Source organism: Fukomys damarensis, unplaced genomic scaffold (genome assembly GCF_012274545.1).
Source record: "Fukomys damarensis isolate Sample0158 unplaced genomic scaffold, DMR_v1.0_HiC HiC_scaffold_24, whole genome shotgun sequence".
NCBI lineage: Eukaryota > Metazoa > Chordata > Mammalia > Rodentia > Bathyergidae > Fukomys > Fukomys damarensis.
In genome coordinates, this window is record NW_022900936.1 from 42,140,074 (window position 1) to 42,164,712 (window position 24,639).

Below are 24,639 nucleotides of genomic sequence, written 5' to 3' on the forward strand. Positions count from 1 at the left end.
TTCATGGTGGCTACAAGCAGAGAGAGAGAGAGAGAGCAAGTGTTCTGGGACAAAACGTAACTTCCAAAGCCAAGCACCTAGGAGCCAGACCTTCATGTAGGTTCCACTTTCTATTTCTGCCAATAATAATAAAAATCTCCTGTAATAATTTTTAAAACATGCTGATTTTGGTATCTCTTGCAATAATTGTATTGTATTCATTTTAATACAAAGAGTTGAATTTTTCTCTCCTACATGTACAGTGCACTAATACAAGTGATCAGCAATTGTTCTATTTTAGTTACTACAGCTGATAGCACAACACCTTCTCTAAGTCATGGCAGTCTAAACATAGCCCTTCACATACTCACTGAATTCCAAAATGTCTTATTTGTGCTGGTGCAGGAATTCTCACATACTGGGTAAATGATGGTCTCTTCTCAAAGGTTTCCTTCTCAAGTAACCCTTGAAAATGTTTAGTGCATCCTTTCAGATGGTTAAATAGTCATGCAGGTGGTCAGTCAGGAGGATATCTGCATAATCAAACATTCAGTAATAGCAGTTACCTGTGGTGTCTACAATGACTAAAACTAGGGGATTAAAAAAAAAGGCAGAATCTCAGTCTTCAAAAGTTTCACAGTGCAGTGGGAGAGATAAATGAACAGAATCTTACAGTTTAATGAAAGAAATGCTGTTGATAAAAGAGTACAAAAGGGAATCTTAGAGAATATTAAGAAATCATTCCTAAAAGGATATTAATTATTCAGCAGAAAAAGGAAACTAATCTGAGAATTCACCATGTGAACTCCATTCTTAGTGCCATCTGTGTATCCCTACAAAATAGTAGCTCTTAAAAATCCAGAAGTTTATTGTTTTATAGTTTGTGAAGTCAAAAATGCAAAATTAATCTTGAACTAAAACCAAGGTGTTGGCAATGCTAATTTGTTCAGAGATTTTGAGGGAAGAATCTGTGTCATTGTCTCAGCTTCTAAGGGTCTTCTGCTTTATTCATCTTTGTGGCTCTTTCTCAGCCTTCAAAGCCACATTATAATACTGTGTCTTCAAACATCTTCCTGGCTCCTTTTCTTCAATTTTCACCACCCCATCTTCTCTGTCTTTCCTCCCTCCCTCCTGAAGGGCCTTTGTGATCACATTGGCCCATCTGGTTAATGTAGCAGACTCTCCACTCTCAATATCATTAATTTAATACATATTTAAGATCCTTTGTGCTAAGTTAGGTAACATACTCATAGGGTTTGTGGATTAGGATGTGGATATCATGATGGGTTACATTATTTAACCACCCCTGCTACTAAATGAACTAAGGAAGGAAGAAGAAAAGTTGATATTAGTAGATACTATAGACTGAATTGTGATCCCCACTGACAAAAAAAAAATAAAAAAAAAAAAAAAACGAAAGAAAAAGAAAAAAGAATCTGTGTTGAAGGCTTAAAACTCTTCCAGTGTGACTGTGTTTGGAGATTGGTCTTTCTTGGGGGTAATTAAAGTTAAAAGAGGTCATAATGGTGAGGTCCTAGTCCAAAGGAACTGATGTCCTCATTTTTTAAAGATTTTTCTCTCTCTTTCTTTCTCTCTCTCTCTCTCTCTCTCTCTCTCTCTCTCTCTCTCTCTCTCTCCCTCTCTCTCTCTCACAATACACATATGCACCAAAAAAGGCCATATGAGGAGAAACAAAGAAGGCAGCTGCTTACAAGCCAGTAAGAGAGCCATACTAGTACTGACTCTGCCAGCTTATTAATCTGGGACTTTCTGCCCTTTTGAAAGTTAAGAAAATAAATTTCTGTTCTTTAAGCTATCCAGTCTATGGTATTCGGTTGTGGCAGCCTGAGCAAACTAATAAGGGAGATGATTATGAAATATTTCCAAGGAGACTTTCAGGTGTTAATCCAAGCACAGACTTCAACAACAAATTTCTGCTGTAAATGTAGATTTGGAATTGAACAGCTTAAAGCTAGTAGTTGGTGGTGATGAAAAACATTAACCTGAGGTAGTGAGTACACTAAAAAGAGAAAATAGCCAGGAACAGAGCCATACTTCTCTGGCGACACTGCTATCCAAATCTCCAAATTCTCAGCAGATGGCTTAATTAGTTCCAAATTTTACTTGCATTGTGTATATAGCCGAAGGGCAGCTGCAGGTGGTGGTAACAATAATAGGAACTAGTACTGTAGAGACAGTGCTATGCGTTTTATATACTTTTACTGCCTATGACTGCAAAATAGTTGTTTGATAGACAAAGGAAACCAAGACTCAACAACAGGGAATGATTTTCCTGGGTCACAGAGATGTTTGCATTAGATTAGGTTTCTTACATGATTCTTCTGATAGCAGAATGACAAACTCAGTTCTGACAGAGTATCAAGCAGAGCTGGCTTGGAAGTGCAAACATTCTTTAGTCTAAAGAGCAGTGCTTTCAATATGCCTTCAGGCAAGGAAGCAGGCCTGCAAAAGAGGTCATCTGCTAAAGGATAATACACTGCATAAAAAAGGTGTTGTAGGGGTGGAGGTATCAGTGAGTTTGAAAAGTTGAAACATTATTAATAAGAGTTGGCAATAAAAAGTAATTACTGGATATTATTATTTCAGTAGAAAAAAAATTAATCTCCTTGAAACATTACTATATTTGGTAGCATGTTTTAGCGGGAAAGAATCAAAACCTGCCTCAAAAGAAAAAGGAGACTCTCTAATGTTTGAAATATGATGTGGGGGGGCATGGTGATATGGTTAACTCAGTCACCAAGGAAAAATTTAACCTCATTTTGAGTCTTCAAAACTCCTACCCTGGGCCAGGCATGGTGGCGCATGACCGTAATCCCAGCACTTGGGAGGCTGAGGCAGGAGTATCGCTCTGAGTTTGAGACCAGCCTGGGCTACACAGTGAGTTCCAGGTCAATCTCAACTACATAGTGAGACCCTGTCTCAAAAAACAAACAAACAAAAAACTCCTACTCTGTAATCTAGAGTTTCTGGACCCAGAAATGAAAGATACTGAGATTGGCATATTAAAAATCTTCTACGATGTTAATGTAATTTTAAAGGACTGTTTACATGGAACTTTTCTAAGATGCAGATACCTAGAGTATTAATATTTCTAGATTAATCTGTACCTTTAATAAGTAGATATGTATTAGGTATTTTGTCCACCCACAATGATACAGGAGCAAAGGAAAGTAAATCAACTTCCTCTGAAGACATAAATTAGTTGTGAAGCCAGAAAGAGTCCTTACCTTCCAAGATCCTATCCTGCCCCTTGTCTCAGTCCACTCCTAATATTGACCAGCCTTTTTAAGCAGGAGAAACCTTGCGTTTTGTTGAGCCTTTCTGTTAAGATGAATCAGAAGCATTAAAATATCAGTTCAATGGATGTTTGATTACACATTTTCCTCAAAAGTTGTTCTTTTTTCATATGCAGTTGGAAGAAATCAGAACAGAATTAGTTATAAAGATGCTGGTATCCATCCTTGAAGGACAGGCAGTGAGTGAAGAGCACTGGATAGGTGATTCTCCTGATAACATTAATAATAGTGGAGTTTACCTTAAGACCTCCAGAGACTAGAATGGCCCTCTAAAAAGGAATTAAAAACTTAATATTACATGTTGTTCCTCTATGCCTCTTTTTGTAACTCCTTTATGTAACACTTGCTGTTTTTTTTATTGCCTTTACACTCAGAAAACAGATTATAAGAAGTTAAATTTTATATAAAGTAATCAAATAAATAAAACTAGAGACAAAAGGTTTTGAACTATCTCCTACTCTACATGAAGAAAGAATGCAAGATACTATGCACCTTTTTAAAAATATTTGCATATTGAAAAATTCTCTGTCAGCTACATCTACTCTAAGATCCATAAGTTTGAACCTAGAATTATTTTCTCCTCATTCATATTTTATTTATGCAACAAATATTATAATTTTATTTATCATATATCAGGTACTGTGAGTACAACAGATAGTAGAAGCAATCAGGGCAATGTCTTCAAAACTTATAGTAGACCCGATGGAGCTATGGGGAAGTGTTGAAATGGAGAGATGGCTAACAAATGAGTCAACAAAAATGGATTCAAAGATGATTTCAAGTATTTAAAAGGGCTATGCAATAAATATCATAATATTCAAACGAAAGAGCAACAGGAACACAATATTGTTAAACAAGTTGTATTTATTGCTCACTTAAGCAAAAAAAAAAAAAAAAAGAAAACACACTATGTGCAACTGTAGCACATATCAGTTAGAGGATATTTAGAAGAACCTAAGTAGGATTTGGGCTTTGGTTGGGAAATTCAGAAGAGGGTAGAGCAAGCAGGGATTTACTCTAAATTAGATACCCTCAAACAGCAAAAACAACTCTGTAACAATATCTTGGATTTAAATTTTATTTTTCACTTACATATAATCAGATACATTATGGCCTATAATATAATACCTTGATATGTGGGTATATTGTAGAATGCTTGAATAAAGGTAATTTTTAAAAATTAATTTTGTTGGTGCATTTAAGGGATACAATATAATGGCATTCATTGTTGGAAATTTGTCCCTTAACATAATGAATCTTGTTTCTTATTTTTCCCCATCCCCCTGCCCTCCTTTCAACCCTTCCCTCCCTATCTGCAAAGACTATGTTTTCATTTTTTTTCATTTTCTCATATTAATTCCATTCCCTTCTTTCCTTTCACCTACTCTTCCAATTTCCCCTTCCCCTTTTTCCCTTTTCTTCCTATTTCATGTTATCTATTATACCTTTTAGTCTTTATTTACGCTTTCAGTTTCTCACACTAGAGAAGCTACTCAGTATTTATATGTGTGTCCTATTTATTTTACTTGAGTATCACCTCATTGTGCATCTATTTAGCTATAAAGATTGTTAATTTCTTATTTTTTATAGCTGAGTAGTGTTCCATTTTATTTTTTTAAAAAACACACACATTTTCTTAATCCGGTCTCCCTTTGATGGGCAGTTGGGCTGCTTGCAAATTTTAGCTGTCACAAGTTGTGCTGTTATGAACATGGGTGTGGATATATCACTGTGGTATGATTCTTTTAATTCTTTAGCAAAGATACCTAGCAGGGGAATAGCTGAGTCAGATGGAAGTTCCAATCCTAGTTCTTTAATGTATCTTCATACTGATCTCCACAGTGTTTTCACCAATCTACACTTCCAGCAGCAGTGAAGCAGTGTTCCTCTTTCCCCTCAGCACCACCAGCATTTGTTATTGGTTGATTTCTTGATAAAGCCATTCTTTGTGAGGTGAAGCGGAACCTCAGAGTTGTTTTCATTTGCATGAATATAATGGCGAGTGATGGTGACTATTTTTCAAGTGTTTGTTATTTCTACTTTACCTGAGAAATGTCTGTTCATTTCAGATGCCCAATTTGGATTGGGACTTTAAATTTGGGGGGCAGATTTTTTAAAGTTCTTTTTATATTCTAGATAATAGACCTTTGTCTGAGGAAGAACTGCTAAAAAGTTTTTCCCGCATTGTGGGTTGTCTCTTCACACTTTTGGTTGTTTGTCTAGCTGTGCAGAAGCTTTTTAATAAGAAGAGATCCCACTTGTTGATTGTTTCTGCTAGTTCAGAGACAACTGAGGTGTTATTCATAAAGTCTTTTCCTTTATGTCTTCAAGAGTTCTACCTAACCTCTTTTCCAGCTGGTTTAGTGTTTCTGTTTTAATACTTAGATCTTTAATCCATTTCAATTTTAGTTTAGTTCATGGTGAGAGATATCAGTCTAGTTTTAATCTTTGGCAAGTTGATACCAAGGTTTTCCAGCACCATTTCTTAAAAAGGCTATATTTCCTCCAGTAAGGGTGTTTAGCTCCTTTGTTGAAGATGAGTGGCTAAGTGTGTCTGGACTTGTTTCTGCATCTTCTAATCTGTTCCACTGGTCCTCAGGTCTGTTTCTTTGCTAGTATTATGCTGTTTTTACCACAGTAGCTTTGTAGTATAGTTTCAAATCAGGGATTGTGATACCCCCCTACCTTGTCTTTATGGCCTAGAATTGCTTTTGCTATTCTAGGTTTCTTCTTGTTCCAAAGGAATTTTTGTATTGTTTTCTCAAGGCCTGTCAAGTATGCTGCTGGAATTTCAATTGGTATTGCATTGAATCTATATAGCAGTTTTGGAAGTATGGCCATTTTTACTACACTGATTCTTCCTACCCAGGAGCAAGGGATATCTTTCCATTTTCTGATATCCTCTTCAATCTCTTTTTTTTTCTCATTGAGTTTATTGGTACTTTTTAGGTATACTGTACAGTTACATTCATCATTGGGATCTTGTACCTTTACATGACAGGTCTTGCTTCTCATTTTTTCCCCATACCTCTGCCTTCCCTTCACCCCCTCCTCACTTCCCTATTTACAAAAACTTTATTTCAATCCCTTTTTAAGAGTGCTATAGTTTGCAGAGTAGAAATCTTTTATTTCTTTGGTTAGGTTGCTTCCTACGTATTTCAATTTTTAGGATACTATTGTGAAAGGAATTGTTTGCCCCATTTCTCTCTCAGTGAGTCTGTTTTTCATGTACAGAAAAGCTATTAATTTTTGTGTGTTGGCCCTGTATCCACCTACTTTTCTGAGTTTGGTTATTAAATCTATAAGACTTTTGGTGGAATTCTTGGGGTCTTTTAAGTAGAATACCATGTCATCTGCAAAGTATGACAATTTGGCTTCTTCATTTCCTTTTATTTCTTGCACTTACCTAATTACTGTGGATAATATTTCCAAAACTATATTTAACAGAAGTGGTGATAGTGAACATCCTTGTCTTGTTTCTGTTTTCAGTGTGAAGGATTTCAGTTTTTGACCATTTAGTATGATATTGACTGTTGGTGTTTCATAGTTGCTTTTATCAGATTATGAGGTAGAGATCATCTATTCCAAATTTTTGGAATAGATAAATGTGTGTTGGATTTTGTCAAATGCTTTTTCTGAATCTTTTGAGATGATCATATGGTTTTGTCCTGGGTTATGTTAATACAGTATATTACACTTACTGATTTGTGTATGTGAAACATCCCTGCATACCTGGGATGAATCCCATGTGGTCAGGGTATATGATCTTCTTGATGATCTTTTACATTCTATTTGCCAGTATCTTATTAAGGATTTTTGCATCCATGTTCATTAGGGAGATTGGCCTCTTTTTCAGTTAGTTATTTCTCTGCTTTGGAGATCAAGGTGATGCTTCCTTCCAGGAATTTATTCAGGAGTATTACTTTCCTTTCAATTTCATTGAAGAGTTTAAACAGGAGTGTCAGTAGTTCCTCTCTAAATGTCTTACAGAATATAGCAGTGAAGCCATCAAGAACTGGACTTTTCTTAGTTGATAAGTTTTTAACTATGTTTTCAATTTCATTGATTGATAATTGGTTGTTTAGAATTTTTAGGTCAACTTCATTCATATGTATCTAGGAATCTGTCCATTTCTTCTGTGATTTTCATCTCATTTGTGTATAGGTTCTCAAAGTAGGAATTGATGATCCTGGATTTCTGCTGGGTCCATTGTAATTTCACACTTTTCATTACTCATTGCATGAGTTTGAGCCTTTTCCTTCCTTTTTTAAATAAATTTGGCTAAGAGTTTGTCAGTTTTGTTTATTGTTTCAAAGAACAAACTCTTGGCTCCATCAATTTTTTTGTATTGTTCTCTTAGTCTCTGTTGCATTTCTACTCTCATCTTTATAATTTCCTCCTTTGTATGAGTTTTGAGTTTGTCCTGCTCTTTTTCCTAGAAGCTTGAGGTTCATCATCAGGTTGTTTAATTGAGCTTTCTCTGTTCTAATGTGTGTTTTTACTGCTATGAATTTCCCTCATAAGATCGGTCTTATTGGGTCCCATATATTCTGATATGTTGTACTGTCATTGTCATTTAATTGTAGGGACTGTCTGATTTCTTCTTTAATTTCCTCTGTGACCCATTGATTATTCAGAAGTGTGTTGTTCAACATCCATGTGTTTATGAAATTCTTGTGGTTTCTTTTGCTATTGATCTCCAATTTAATGACACTATGGTATGCTAATATACAGGAGAAAATTTCGATTCCTTTGCACTCACTTAAACATGTTCTATGAGTCAGTATGTGATCTATTTTGGAGAATGACCCATGTGCAGCTGAAAAGAATGTGTATTCTGATTTTGTGGGGTGGAACACTCTGTTAACATCTGTTCAGTTCATGTGTTCTAGAGTTTCATTGAGTTCTACTATTTTGATGTTTATTTTCTGTCTGGTTGATCTATCTATTTGTGACAATGGGGTATTGATATCCACCACTATAATTGTATTAATGTTCATTTGATTTTTCATGTCCTTTAGTATTTGTTTTATTTAGTTGGGAACACTAGTGTTTGGTGTATCTATATTTATGATTGTCACCTCTTCCTCTAGGATTGTTCCCTTTATAAGGATATAGTATCCTTCTTCATCTTTCTTAATCAGATTTGGTTTGAAATCCACTTGAACTGCAAAGAGGATAGCTACTCTTGTTTTTTTCAGGTTCCTGTCACATTAAGTATTGTTTTCCACCCTTTAATTTCAGTCTATGAGATTCTTTTTTAATTAAGTGTGTTTCTTTTATATTGTATATGTTGGATCTTACTTCTTGACCCATTCTGCTGGTCTCTTTCTTTTGATTGGTGAATTGAGACCACAAATGTTGATGGTTATCACTGATATGTATTGACTTATGCTTGTTATGACTTTTTCTTGTTGTTGGATTCTCCCCCTTGCATTTAATTTCTTGTCATTGCTGATAGATTCATTTTTCTGGGCTTCCTGGGATTGCGATTCTCATTGTCTTTCCCTAGGATAGTGTTTAAAAATTTTTGGAGTGCTGCTTTTGTATTCATGAAGTTCCTAAGGTGCTTTTTGTCATGAAAGTATCTTATTTCTCCATCAATTTTGAAAGATAGTTTTTCACGGTACATCAATTTAGGTTGAAGTATGTTTTCCTTTAGGACTTCAAATTCCTCACTCCAGGCCTTTCTTGCCTTGAGTGTTTGTGTTGAAAAGTCTGCTGTGATTCTGATGGGCTTTCATTTGCATGTGATTTGTTTCTTTTCTGTGACTGCTTGTAGAATTTTGTTCTTCTGTTAGGTTTCTGGAATCTTAACAATTACAAGCCTATCTTTAGACTTTTTTTGATCATGGTTAGTTGGAGGCCACAAGCTTCCCTTATCTGTATGTAAAGTTCTTTTCCCCTACTTGGCAAGTTTTCTGCCATTGTTTCTGTGAACCATTTTTTATGTCATCCTCACTCTCTCCTGTTTCTTCATTGACTCTGATCAGCCTTTTGATATTCTTTGAATTGTCCAGCAGCTGCTGGATTGATTTCTCATAGTCCATTACTGTTTTTAAGAAATTTTTCTTTTCCTGGTCACTAATTGCAATCCTATCTTCTATATCTGAAATTTTGCCCTTGCATTGGCTTGCTCTGCTGCATAAATTTTCATTGGTGTTTTTAATCTTCTGAAAATCTGTTTGCATCAGTGTTATGAATTCCATTTTTTTCCTATGTTACAACTCCATCATGATTCTCAGCTTGTCTATATATTTATCTGGGTCTACTATAGATTTATTAATCATGCCTTGCACAATGGGCACAATCTTTGCTCTTATCTGAGAAACTATTTCTGATTTCATTTTTTTCCACATATCTTTTGTTGCCAATTGGGGGAGTCCAGATGGTTGAGTATCAGACTACTGCATCTCATTTCCCTTTGGGTCTCCCTTACATGCTCTGGATATGTGGTTTTGAATCTTCTTTATGTGTCTTCTCATTTCAACAGATGCAGCCTACTGTGTCTTTGTTGAGACAACTTTTTGCTTGCCCAGTGGTCTCCACTTCTCAGCAAGTGACCAAGTGCCCTTTTCTCACTATTCACCAGTACACCAATTCCTGGATTCAGAATGGTGACCCTTTGGATACCTGAGCTGACTTGTTGTCCGGGTGGGTTTCTGGCTGGGGCCTGTGCACATTTGCAATGGTATCTAGGTGTTCCTCTTGCTGTGGCCCCTATGTACCTGTTGTCTAGGGGGGCCTTTGCCTGGGTGCTGTGCTCCCCCATTCCTGTTGTCTGAGAAGGCTTCAGGTTAGGGTCTCCATGTACTTATCAATGGTATTGGGGTGAGTCTGGCTGTTGCTTGTGTCCTATGTAGCTCTTTTTCAGGCAGGCCCTTGGCTGTAGCCTGTGTACTCAAGCCATTCGGGTTGGGGCAGAGCCCTCACTGGGATCTGCCTGCAGCCACACTGTTCTGGTCCACACAGCTGCTCCCTGGGATCTGTGCACACTTACTGATTCTAAGGGATGGGCCTCTGGCTCAATGCTAAGATTTCGGATTGGTTCATTTTTTTTTTTTTTTTAAATTGAGTTTATTGGTACATTTAGGGATACAGTACAGTTACATTCATTGTTGGGATCATGTACCTTTACATGGCAAGTCTTGATTCTCATTTTTTTCCCCTTACCTCTGCCCTCCCTTCACCCCCTCCTCCCCTCCCCATCTACAAACACTTTATTTTCATCTTTTCATTCTCTCACATTTTTTTCTTTTCCCTTTTTGTTCTTCCCCTACGTATCACACCTTCCCTACACCTTTAGCTCCTTTCCTCCCATTTCTAAATGTCAGTAATCTTATTAGAATCTTATGCATTGTTCATTTTTGTAGTTAGTGTTTTTTATTAAACATCTCATTTTGTTTATGCATTGGTTTACTAATTTCATTTTATTTTCTACCTCTTTTCTTATACTCATTGCTCCTTTAAAATGATTATTTTGATTTTTCTTCAGGCAATTCATATCCCATGTCATTGGTGTTGGATATTAGAGCTTTATTAGTTTCCTTCAGTAGTGTCATGTGCTGATTCTTTGTTATTTATGTGTCCTTGCATTCAAATATGTGCATTTGAAGGAAGTGAATCCTCTTTCAGTCTTTCTAGTTTTGACAATGTAAACTTTTGTCCTGTAAGAATTCTTGGCTGACAGCATTCTCTCTGGGATCATAGTTGAGCAGGGTGAGATATGAACTTCATGGCTGACACTGAGTCTACCATGAAGATCACAGGGTGGGTCTGGTACTTGGAGTTCGAGCAAACATAAGTCTTATTTGTTCCCTGGGTACACTGGGACTTTGATCTGTGAGATGGTGCTGAAATGATGGTCTGCTTTGGGGTTCTTAGATGGCAGGTCACTTACCACATATCTGATATGTATGGCTTCCTCTAGTTCTTTGGGAGGAATTCTACTACACTGTGGAATAGGACCCTGGCCAAACCATACTGTGCTGGTCAAAGACTGAAATGGATTTGAATGGAGACAAGATTTTTCCATATATACAGCCAAGCCTGAAAATTTCAGGCATTGTTTCTAGGAAAAAAGATATCTCCCAGTGAATTCCTGGGTGAGCAGACCTACACTAAGACTGAGATTGGGAAGGGCTGGAGCTGATATGCAGGTTAATTTCAAGATCCACGGTGACACCAAGGTCAGAGCATCAGTTTTCAGGGCACTGTCAGATACCCTGTCCTTCAGCCCCTCAGGTAGGCTAACTTTCTCTCTCCAGACAAGAATGACCAGAACAAAAATCCAGGGCTGAGAATTCTATTTCAGACAGAGCTTGGTAAGCCTGTCAGATAAACTCAGATAGACATATCTTCTAATACTACCCTGGCTTTGGAGAGACACTCCAAGGCCACAGTTGTGAGTGAGTAAAACAGGTTCAGAGCTGTTTTAGAATCTACCTTGGGACTGATATTGACAGGCCTAAAAAAACAGCAGTGGTGTTTCAGAATCCCAGAAAATCCCTTTGTGGGGCAGACTGCAGATGAGAGAAATTGGAGCTGAACTCTAGGGCTCTTTAGTTTCTGCTTTAGGATAGAGGCCATCAAGTCTGTATTGGGGCCTCTCCCCTCAGTTCCCTATACTGACTAGCTAACTCCAGGCATGTAGCAGAAAAGGGGCTGCTGGTGCCTACATGAAACCCCCTTTAAGATCTTCTATGGGGCAGAGATCATCAGGTTTGTCCTGAAAAAAATAATATATATATATGTATATATATATATGTATGTATGTATATATAAGCCAGCAGGGTCACGTGGAAGTTAAAATTAGGAACAGAGTGAACAACTAGGATTGTGAGATGCATGCTTTGTGGTATTAAGAAGGAGATATAACACTGACTCCTACAAGAAGGTATAACTGGCTTGTGTGAATCATTCTCCAGGCTAGCTAATTAGGATAAGGAGGCCCTGCAACTCATCTGTTGGATAAAGAGGGTTGTTTGGCTAGGAAACCTTATCTGCTGGAGCAGAACAGAGAGAACTTAAAGTAGGCCTATATGTGTCTCTCCATCAAGTTTCTCCAACTATTGAAATAGCTCAATAGTGTGCCTTAATCTGAGAATAGTATAGTATTTTGGTATAGAATAATATCTTATAAATCTTAAATACTGGGAAGGTAGACTAAAATAAGAATATAAAAATAAAACTATTAATTTTGGGGCCAGGGATGTAGCTCAGTAGAGCTGCACATGTCTGGCAAGTGCAAGGTCCTGAGTTTGATCCCTGATACTGAAAAAAAACACAAAAAACTATGAATTTTTAAAAAGTAGCATTCATTTTAGCCAAGAGAGAGGGGTGTATGTTATGTGGGGGTGGCTCAGTGACCTTGTCTCTGTCTTGCCTTAGATAAAACTATGAATTAACCCTACTTTGTCTCCTTTTATCATGACTTTACAGTAGCCTTGTCTGAGGTTAGTATTATATCTGATAGGAGAATAAAATAGCCTAACTCTCACAGCCAGCTTTTCAAAGCCAACTTCTCAAAGGAAGAGGCTTCTCTCTCTCCTTCCCCTCTCCCTTTGTCTCTCCCTCCACGCCTTCTCTGTTAGAAGGATGAGCTGGTGAAGATAAGTTACATGGAAAGATGACTGGAAAGCTTTCTTCTGAAGACACATCAAAGCTCAGCCTTTACTGCTAAAAAGAAATTATGCCTAAACTGGGGCTGCACTCAGTGATAGAGTGCTTGCCTAGCATATAGGAGGCTCTGGGTTAGCACCACAAAATCAAAAAAGAGCCATTGATATAAAGAATCATTACAGTGGGTGTACATAGGGAAGAGGAGAAGAGACAACCTGTAGTGGAGATTACTCCTTTTGGGTGGAAACAGCAAGTTTGGTCAAAGAAATATTTCATCATACTTGATTTTTTTAACTCAGGAAGATGGATCTTGGCTTTTCTGACTCTTCAAGAGTTGAAGGTGAGGGGGAGCCAGACTCTCAGAAAATGAGGAATAAAATTTTGAGAAGCCTTCAAGTGATAGTGATATTGGACAGTCCTCCAAGCAGCATCTCATTGCCTGCATCCTTTCCTCACAGTTATAATTCAAGTATATAGACCCTACATGGAAAATCCAATACTAATTGATATTTAAATATTCTATATATTATCCAGAAAAATTGCTTGTCCAGAAAGATTTTACTACTGTCCAAGGAGATAACTTGGGGCTGTTAGCTAGTGAATGCACTGTCAGTGGCAGAAGATCAATTACTCTGGACATACTTGTCTTTTCTCTCAAAATTACAAAGGCATTTTTTTCAGATCATCTAGCATACACCATATATGAACTACATTTCCATTGTCATTTATTAGTAAAGGGTTCATAGGTTATTAGCTTTATCATTCCATCCACCTGTCCAAATATCCATCTGATGTATTTAAACACTAGACAAGCATTGGCTTGAAGACATTGTTACCAATGGGGAATTTAGCATATTAGCACAAGAAAATATTAACAATGATATATAGCCCAAGAGCAAAGAATTGTGATTACAAGGAAGAAGCCAGATGGGCTAGATTCCAAGGAGAGCTCTTCCACTTCTTAGTTGTCACTGTAGACAAGTTACTCAGATCGTTTTTCTTAGATCATGTTTTTTCATCCATAAATTAAATAATACTAGTAACTATTTCAAAGGTTTGATGTGGAAATTAAAATATATTTTAAATTCTTAGACAACACATGATAAGCACTATATAGGACCTATTGTTGTAATTATGATTGCAACTATGTATTGTAAAAGAAACAAAGTACTTACTTAACACCATATCCCTGTAAGCCAGGTTACACATAGGCCCTCTATAAGGGAAATAATGAATCAGTCTTTGGCAGCATCTGAAATTACATTTAGCTTAAAATATGTTTTCTTGGCTTCCTGATATGTCTGATGCATTCACACCTACTGAGGATATATTTTAATAAATTCTGTGACTTAGCTCTTTGGACTTTGCCTAAAGAATGCACTAGGAATCTCAGATCTTTAATTGAATCAACTATACTTAGTGCCAATGAAATAAGTGTGATGACGGCTAGATCTTGCAAATCTTTACATGAAGAAAACACCTGCTTGGTGTTAATAAGATACATGAATTTTAGGCAACAGAAAACCAAAGAAAATTATCACTATGTCTGTCTTGATAAAATACCAACAGAGTTCTCATTGATTTCATTATATTCAAAAGTTTATTTGACTTTCCATGAAATGTGAATGGGAAAAAAAATCACATGGATTGTTAGTTCATGCCAGGTGTTGTGTTTCAAAATATTACTGAATTTTTACAAATGCAGAATTTATAGTGATTGATCCTGAAGCATTTCAGTTATCCTTCTAGGTTGTATAAGCTCAGGAGAACAGAGGTAATGTTTTAGACTTCTTTGAAATTTAGAGCAAGTTAACACTGGTACATATACATACATACTAAATGATTGCTAAATTAATATTTTGCTATTGTTCATACATCCACTGAAGCTAGGAAAAAACCATAACCCAATCTATTGTATTAGTATTTCTGTCCATGCAGCTTGTAATTTAGGTTGTATAATCACTAACTATTGTTGAGATTGTGTGTGTTTATATGTCCATATATTAATTGGCCCCAACATCAATTTTTAATGGTCAATGAACCCAGACATTTTAACCAGGGGAACCAAATCACCTATACCTAGTGGATTCCCTGAATAAGAGCATTTGGTTCATGCATGAGAATTGTGAACAGGAACAGGAAATGTTTGTAGTGATTGCTTTTCCATAGACTTACATTAGTATTACCCACTCCACTAATCATAACTTCTTAGCAAATCAGAGATATCACTCAGTGGTAACTCCTGTGATATAGCATATGAAAATGCATTCCATGATTAATGAATATTGACATGGTAATGAATAAATACTATTGATCAAGCATATTGTCCAAACTGGATTTTTAAGAAAGAAATCTTCATGTGAAAATAATAGAATTGAGATTCACATTCTTATTTTTTTAAGAGTAACACTTAATGGCAATTTGATATTTTTGAAATACAAGTATTCTGTTTAAACAAATAACTGCTTTTGTTCATATTTTAAGGTGAATTTGGAGAAGTCTGCAGTGGGCGTTTGAAGACACCAGGGAAAAGAGAAATCCCAGTTGCCATTAAAACTTTGAAAGGTGGCCACATGGATCGACAAAGAAGAGATTTTCTAAGAGAAGCGAGCATCATGGGTCAATTTGACCACCCAAACATCATTCGCCTAGAAGGTGTTGTCACAAAAAGTAAGTTTCTGATTTTCTTGCATCTTTATTTATCAATGTGAATTTGTTTAAAAACTTAATAACAATGCCACAGTCATCAAAGCAATAACTCTGTTGAGATATCATCTTCTGAAACTACCCCTCAGAATTTGATTCTAGGCTATGACATTATCAGAGTTTGCATTGGTTGCCAAATTGCTTTGAAATGGTATTGACTATAAAGCGTTACAAATTTAGTTGAAGTCAGTAAGTCAAGAATAAAGAATTATATTTCTTTCTGAGCATCAATATTAATAAAAGGAATAGTTTCAATATTGTGAGTCATTCAGGTTAAATACTACTGTTTAGAAATAAAAATTATATATAAATATAGATACTTTATCTAGAGTAAAACATTTCAACAAAAATGTTTTGAATGAAACCATCTACATAAATACCATTAAAAATAATCATAATTGATAAAAATGAAAAAGAATTAGTTTCTAAAGTAAAGCTCCTGCTCTTATAAATAGTAGGATCAAGTCCATTCTTTGAAAGAAAATTTCTAAAAAATCCAAAATTAATCATAAAGTACTCTAAAAACATAGATTGCTGTATATTCTTTTTTGGGGGGAGGGGGGGTGCCGGGGATTGAACTCTGATCCTTGGGCTTGCAAGGCAGGCCACCAAACCACTGAGCTAAATCTCCAGCCCCTCATTTTTATTTAAATAAGGTATAAAATGTAACAATATTTCTTCTCATAGTATTCAATAATGAATTAAATATATAAATCCCCCCAAATGACATTTAAAATATCATAAAAGTAATTTAGATCCTTAAGAGAAATATTTTCTTTTATACAATTGAAATTTCTAAAAACAATTTGCAGGATGTTGAAATTTTATGTCATATTGCAAAGCAATAGTTTCTCTGATGTGAGAAATTAAGACTGTAAAGAGGATAAAAATGTATAATAGATAATGAGAAATAGAAAGAAAAGGTCCAAAGCGGAAAGGCAAGTGGGAAGGGGTGGGGAAAAGAAGGAAGGGAAAGGAAAAAAACATGAGAAAAGGAAAAAATGGGAACAATTGTTTGTAAATAGGGAGGAGCGGAAGGGTTGAAGGGAGGCAGGGGAATGGGGAAAAAGAGAACCAAGATAAAATATGTATAGGAACAAATCCCCAATGATGAATGTCATCATACTGTATACCTGAAATGTACCAATAAACTTAAAGAATTAAAATAAATAAATAATAATAATAAAAGTTGGCTAAAAACATGCAATTGAGTGTGTCGGCAACTGCTAAATCCTCAGAAGGCCTTGGCCCACGTGCTGTCACAAGGAGCAAATGGCCCATGGCCATGATTGTTTGAAAGGCAGAAAAGAGTGCTCTGGGTAACAAAGGTACAGGGAGCTTTTAATGACCTGAATGGGACTTTTCCGTATTCGTGACCTTGTGTAGTTGTTTCTCACACTGACTCTGAATATCTGTGTGACTAAGTTTGGCCAATGGGACATGAACAAGTGTGATACAAGTGGAGGCATTTTACATATTTACACACTGCAGTTTGCCCTGCAATGCTGCTTCTTCCTGGAACCCCACTCCAGCTGAGTGAAGGCGGTCCATGTGACAAGGCCACAGCAGTGCTGCAGAGAGAACTGAGGTGCTCCGGTCAGCCACATACCGAGCTCCCAGTAGAGAGCCCTGAATGCCAGTTTTATATATGAGCCATCTCAGACATTACACTCCACCTTTAATCCCTTCCACAACCAGATGGCTGCAGTTGTAGTAAAGAAGCCACTCAGCTCAATCTAGCCAATCCATAGAATTATAAGACAGAATAAAATGGTTATTATAAGGCATTAAATTTGGGTGGTTTGGTATATAGCAATGGGAAACAATAAGATGAATCCCAATTAGAATTCTTCTGTCATTTAAGAAGCTTTGTATAATTTAACATCTCTATTCTTTACTTCCATATCTGTAAAATGGGATCAAAATAACCCATTGTAGCATTGACTGGAGCATTCCAGTTCTCTTCTTTTTAACATCACATGTGGCTCATAGTAAGCCAGCTGAAGTGTTTAGCCATTATTGATGACTACCCATGCCACCATGTCACAAACATCTTCACCACTTTATCCTCACAGCAACTCTTGGATATGACAATATCCATATTTTTATGATAAGAAATTGAAGTTCAAACAGGTTAACTGGCTTAGGACTTCTAACATAGAATAGCATGATTGGTGTTTAAACTGAAGCTCTTCCTACTAGAAAACCCATGTTTGCTTGCTTTTCTTTTTCTTCTTGTTGTATCTCAGTGAATCAGTTTCACACTTTAGTTATCTTACCTAAATTAAATAATATTAAACAAATAATCTGAATTACAAACACAACACAGCCTTTAAAAATAGTAAAAATAGTGAAAGCAATTACTCCTATAATATAGTTAGGAAATATATCCATTTCAAAATACCTAGTAAACAATAAAATCTAAATGAGAGAAACTGAGATACATAGAAACCAAATAGCTTATAACACATAACCCTATGAAACAGTGGAAGTTATATTCTAAATCAACTGCACACATTTAATAAGAACTTGAAATGGTTTATTTTACATGAATATTCAAACAACCAGTATAGTAATTGCAATCTAACAATCTCACCACAAATGAGACCAGTGACCTCTACCTACCCAAATTTGTGATTCAAAAAAAGTGAAGGTTGTTGTCCTATTAAGGAAAAGAAGAAAGAAAAGAAGATTTCATTTGTGTTATGTAAGGATATATAAGGACAGGTTCAGTACTGGAATGACAATGATGCTATAGTTTTAATTTGTAAGAGTGAACCCTGTATAATATGGTGTGCAGCTGCCAAAGCAGGCAGTGAGGATAGAGAAAGAAATAATTCCCACATAGGGAAGTGGATTTGTTTATGCTGTTATCATCATCTTGACTCAAATGTTATGGCATTGTTAGGAGAAAGGCAATAATTAAATATATAAATAAATGCATGCCTCATTCCCATAAATACATGGTAATTGTTCCAAGATTGCTTTTACGTAGCTAAGAGATAGCTAGCAATTAATGCTCCCTAAAGACTAACTCATTATGTAGAGATAATACTGATGAAGATAAAGATGCAATATAGGCTTATAAGAGTATTTTTGGAAGTCAAAGAAATTCATAGGCTCTCATTTAAAAGTGATAGATAATTATAGATCAAAAATCTCAAAATTGTTCTATAAATTCTTAATAGGTATACTACTTAATCTTGTAAGTTTTTTTTCTCTAAGAAATATATAAGATTTTCAGGAATATTTTTGCTTCTAGTTATATTTGTGCATATAATTGCTTTTACAAAAAAAACTTGAAATGATTAAAAGCTATATTATACAAATAAGAATGTCTGGTAAAAATTGAATGTGTGATACACATCACAGTTTCATTAACCTGTTATGATAAAATGATATAAAAAGAAATTAACTGGCCTATAACCATGTTCTTAATGCACACTTTTTCTCCTAAAAACAAATAGAAACCATCAGTTAAAGAACAGATGTGTAACCATTAGTAGCATAGATAGTAGCAATTTGTAACAGCTAATGCATACACCAGTGTCATTAACTGTAAACCAAAACAGAAAGAGCTATGCTTCTATAAAAATAAAAATTGCAGTTTAATGATGAAGAAATACATTGAAGAACCCACATTTCAGGGGAGACTGGGCCCCATAATTAAAATCTATGATGATGGAAGAACTACAAAGAAAAATAATAAACTACAAAGAAAAAATAATATCTGTCAGATGAGTTTAAGTTACAATAACTATACCTCAACTAAATCACAAATCCAATAAAGAGTAGCAGGATCAAAAACATTCCCAAACAGAACTTCACGTCAGTGTACGGCATGGTTTCATTGTTTTCTTTATTAAGTATATATCTGCAAAATATAATGATTACATTCATTGTGCAGAGTTGGTACATGTACATGATATATCTCAATTCATTTTATGTATCCTTCCCCTCACCTGTCCATTTCTTGATCTCTTTCCTAGTTGCTAAAGTTCTCTCTGCTTCCTATTATCTTTTAGTTTGCTCTTTGATTTATTTGTGCCTTGAGTTTCCCATATAAGAGAAACTATGTCATATTTGAGTTGGTGAGTCTCGTTTATTTTACTCACATTAAAGAGCACCCATTTTCCCACAAATTACTGAAATATACCCTTCTTTATATCAGCATAGTACTCCATTGTGTGTGAATAGGACATTCTTTAAAGATTCCATGGAACTTTATTGAAGCTATAACTGACGGGGCTGAGCCCACTCAAGCCCTCTTTAAACACTCCAGAATAATAAAGTTATACAAAGAGTTTTGGGCGCTCCATAGAGTGTCCAACTAAAAGAGTAAATGAAAACAGTCAAAGGCATTGTAGTACAAGTTTAAGAACTGCCTCTTAGATCTCAGAACATATTCCACCTGTCATATCAGAGCCTTTCCCTGTGGTTTCCACAACCGTTATTGAACTGCTATATCTGCTTCTCTGTTAGTATTTGTAGAAGTAACATGACTTCTTTAGACTTTAATTTCCCCTGTATAAAAGACTGAAAATTGCAGATTGGATAATAAAAAAGATTACATATAGCTGTGGTTGTTTATAATTCCATTCCTTTGACAAAAGAGTCATGAGAATATTGAAAAAAAATTATGCCAGTGATAAATTATCCCCTCATTTTTAACTTTGTTAATACTTCAGGATCAGAGTGATGATTCAAGTGAATAAAAAGAAGATGGCCTAAAGAAGGCCAGAATAAAACAAAATAGTCTTCAATTTTTAAAATTTATAGTTTATATTATAAAAGTTTATAGGTAAAATTCTCCCATAAGCAAAATAAATCTTTGGTATTGTTGGCTTTCCATCACTATAACATAATAGCTGATATAATTAGTTTAGAAAAGAGGTCTATTTTGGCTCTCAGTTTTGGAGGTTTTGCTTCCTGACTGATTGTTGTCTTGTTTGGGGCCATTGATGGTGCAGTACTTGTGTTAGGAGCCCATGGCAAAGCAAAGTCATTCCCCTCCTCCCCAGAAAGCAGAAGCGGCACTCAGGGAACTATTCTCCTCTGAACGCCTATCTCTAATGACCCAAGAACCTCTAACAAGGTCCTACCTCCTACAAATTCCACCCACTGCCTCCCAGTAATACCCCTCTGGGGACCAAGCTATTAACTCATGGGCCTTTTTGAGGAAGAGCATTACAGAGATAAAATATTCTGCAAGTCTCTTCAAAATAATAGACATTAAATATTTTATCTGAGATTCAGTTACTCTGGTAGCAAAGGTAAGTTAAGAGTTTTTCTGTTTTTTCCAAGAAATATTTACTGAGCACCACAAGATATAGGGCACTAGTGCTGATTAAAATCTATAAGATATTGCAAAGAAGGGCTCAGTACTCTTGAGAAAGTGAAAATCCACAGGGAGTAAAGATTTGTAGGTCATTATTTCCCAATATAGTGTGTCATATGCTATTTTGGATGTAATTTTTCATTAATTTATTCATTTATTTGGCAAATGAATACTCTTCCAATATATAGAAGTTGTTAATATAAGAACAGAAAAGAACTACAGAAAACCAAAAGACATATATTATATATATAGATATAGATATATATCTATATCTATATAGATAGATAGATATAGATTATATAGATTATATATTATAGATATATAATTTTAGGTACAGAACAAAACCTGAATGTAGTGAAGGAACAAACCATGCCTAAATAGGAAAGTACTCCAGGTAAAGGCAAAAGTTCTGTCTTGATGCTAAGACTTTGGCATGTTATTGGAGCATCAAAAAGGCCAGAGAACAGTCAGAACAGTATATATTACATACTGAAAGGAAAAGCTACTGGAAAGCAAAATAGTAAGGAGGTTGGTATGGTAATCTAAATAAAAAGTAAGAAGAAAGTATACAAAATGTCAATATAAATGAAAGGAAAAGACTCAAGCCTATTTCCAAGATTGAATTAATAGACTTTAGTGAATGACTATACAAGGGGAATAAAGAAGACTCAAGTGACTTCTCAGTTTATGACTTCCAAAAGAAAAAAGATAAAGAGGAAATTCTGGAGAAGTAATATATTTAGTGGACAAAGGGCATGATTTCTTGTTTGACCATGTTAAATTTGAGGTAACTCCCAGTGATTGGGAGTCTGGACTACAGATGTAAATGAAAGAATCCTCAGTAGATGGGCAATAGTTGGTGGTTAAAGCCATAAAAAGAATGAAATTACCCAGAAAGCCAAGACAAGTAAGCATTTAGAGATGCACTGGAGAAAAGAAGCTTGTGAAATGAAAGAGATAGAGGAGCAACCTGAAAGAGAAGGACAAATTTCTAAGAATGAGATGCCAGCAGAATAAAATTGTGAAACTAAGTGCGTAAACGACTGGGAAGGATCCACTGAATGTGGCAATCAGAAGGATTGGTGAGGATGGAGGCCAGACTCCAATGGACTATATAGAGTGAGGCATGTACACTTCACAATCAGGCTGATAGCTTTAAAATGCAAATTAAAGGTGGTTAATGTCTTAAATTTCAAGGCCTTAAATTATTTCTCATCCAAGTGGTATTTATTAAATGCCGATGTTTGTGGCAGGCACTTTTCCAAACATTAGGTATTGAGCAATGAATAGGAAAGCCCACGTGCCTGTCTTTCTGGGTCAGATTACTGAATCTATATCTTCTAGTTTCATTCTTCTTGAATCACAGATTCTATTCATTCTGAATGACAAAGCCATATCCAAATTGCTCTTGATTTCTCCATGGTTGCCTTCATTTTCTAAATACTTGAAAAGATCAGAGAAAAAGTACCAAGCATAACTTGAGTGGATGCACAGGCAGCTAACTGCTGTGAGGACTGTGGTCTCTGGAAGGCTCAGCTTTCTCTGGAGTTACCAGCCTTCCTTTTGTTCAATGAAGTAAGTTGTAAGAACATTTGCTGAGATGGCAGGTACAGAGCTTTGGTGTTGGTGAGTGTTTGAAATAGTTTCTGAGAAAGATGTGGAAGAAGGCTGACCAGGAAAGATTCGAAAAATTGTGTCCATTAATGAAGACTCAGGAACCTAGAGATTGTGCTACCTTGTTACCAGTGAAGGAAAGAAGGATAGAATAAAAGTGGGAAAAGATACAACTCTAGGGAAAAGGAACAGAATACAGGAGGCAAAAATAGAAAGAGTGATTTTTTTCCTACTTTTTCGTTTCCTCCACTATCCTTAAGTATTTACTTATTTTTGAAACGATGAATTATTTTTGTGCAATTTATGGAATCTCAAGGGATGCACAAGACATTTGCTATGAAGTATTTGCTCTTTGGAATTATAATTTATGTATATTGACACTCATTAAATGAATCAAATGTGACTGTAGCAAATAATAAGATGACATAGTCTGGTGGCCCTCATATCCCACCCTGCTCAAGCAGTACAAGAGCTAATTGGGATCATTAACATTTTTTTATTTCTGTAAAAGTGTATTTCCCCTTTTATAAGATCAAACAAATTTTTTTCTGTATTTAGGAGAAATTTGTTCTTGTCCCTTCAGTATTTAAGCATTTGTGTTTGCTGAAGGTCATTCTTTCAAATCTCCTTCCTAGATCTACCTTTACCCTACTCCCTCATTGTGTTCCCTCCTGTCATTAAGCCCCTCTGCTAAGTATTGGGTAGATTGTAGTAAATAGTAATGGTGTTAGAAAATCTAGTAACAAGTTGCTCAGTGTAAAGTTAACACTCTAAACTAAGAGCATAGAGAGAAAAAGGAATGCAAATACAATTTTTATATACATAATATTTTCTTTTAATACTCCCAAATAAAATTGAATGAAGCCATGAGGGTAAAATCTTATTTTCAAAAATAAATGAATTCCTTCCATATCATCCATAAGATAAATTTGTTCTGAATGAAGTGTGTGATGAGTATGAATTTGGAAAGGACTGTAGATAAACTAGATAAACCTGCATTATAGACATGAATTTGCATCTATGAATTCGGGAGAATAAAACTGACCTGCCAGGATGCAGAATCAGGCAATCAATCATTACTGAGAAACCTTCCCCAGGTTTACATAAAGCTGATAAAGAAGATAAAAATCTTAATCACTGAAAAGTATTACGGGCCCATCTGTATGTAATTTATACTTTTTAAATATCCAAAAGATAAATGAATGGAAATCTAGCAAGGTTCTCATTGGATTCCATGAAAATTCATTGGTTTTTGGTTTTTGTTTTCTGTTTTGTTGTTTGCTTTTGTTGTTGTTATTTGTGTTTGGAATTGAATTCAGGGTCTTGTACATACTGAGTATGTGCTTTGCCAGTGGCCACCATGATGAGTATTTTAATGTTTGTTTAAATACGTAGAGGGCTAAAGGTGTAGGTAAAGTGGGAAGGGTAGGGGAAAGGTAATAAGGGAGAGAAAAAATAGGAGAAAATGAAAAAATGGAAATAAAGTGTCAGTAAATGGGGAGGGGAGGAGGGGTGAAGGGAGGGCAGGGGTATGGGGTAAAAATTAGAACCGAGACTGTCATGTAAAGGTACAATATCCCAATAATGAACGTAATTGTACTGTATACCTAAAATGTACCAATAAACTCATTGAGGAAAAATAAATAAATAAAATTAAATAAGTAGAGGTGGAATGAATGGGCCCAGTGGTAAATGGATATTTAACTATAAGAAACATAGGTGTCCATCAGTAAAATGAAACTATGACGCATGTATGGATTCATCTGGGGTCTTCAGGATCCTGCAGTTTTGCTGGGCTCTATGGTAAAGGAAGTGAAAACACAGGCTTTCTCCATTCAGTTGGGGTTCCACTCTTTCACTGCTATATCAAAGCTGCTCTCATGTACTCAAAGGAGTAACCAAAATCTCATCAAAATTGATTCATGCGATTTATGATGACCACCATAATTGAGCCCAAGCTCAATGTACTGGCTGCCTCCATTTTTCTACTTGCTCTGAATTTTCTTTTCTTTTCCATGTCACTGCGTCCTCAATCTCCTTCTTCTCAAACCTCTAATACATAGT

General features: G+C 35.7%; 1 protein-coding gene across 4 annotated transcripts in view; it reads left to right on the plus strand.

Moving 5' to 3' along the window:
* The window catches only part of Epha6 (EPH receptor A6), an 891,558-nt gene that overhangs the window by 635,720 nt on the left and 231,199 nt on the right, over positions 1-24,639 (plus strand). For all 4 annotated transcript variants that reach the window (XM_010644592.2, XM_033768075.1, XM_010644602.2 and 1 more), the window contains one exon: positions 15,402-15,587. In XM_010644592.2, the coding sequence (XP_010642894.1) occupies positions 15,402-15,587 (186 nt within the window). The remainder of the gene's footprint in view (positions 1-15,401; positions 15,588-24,639) is intronic.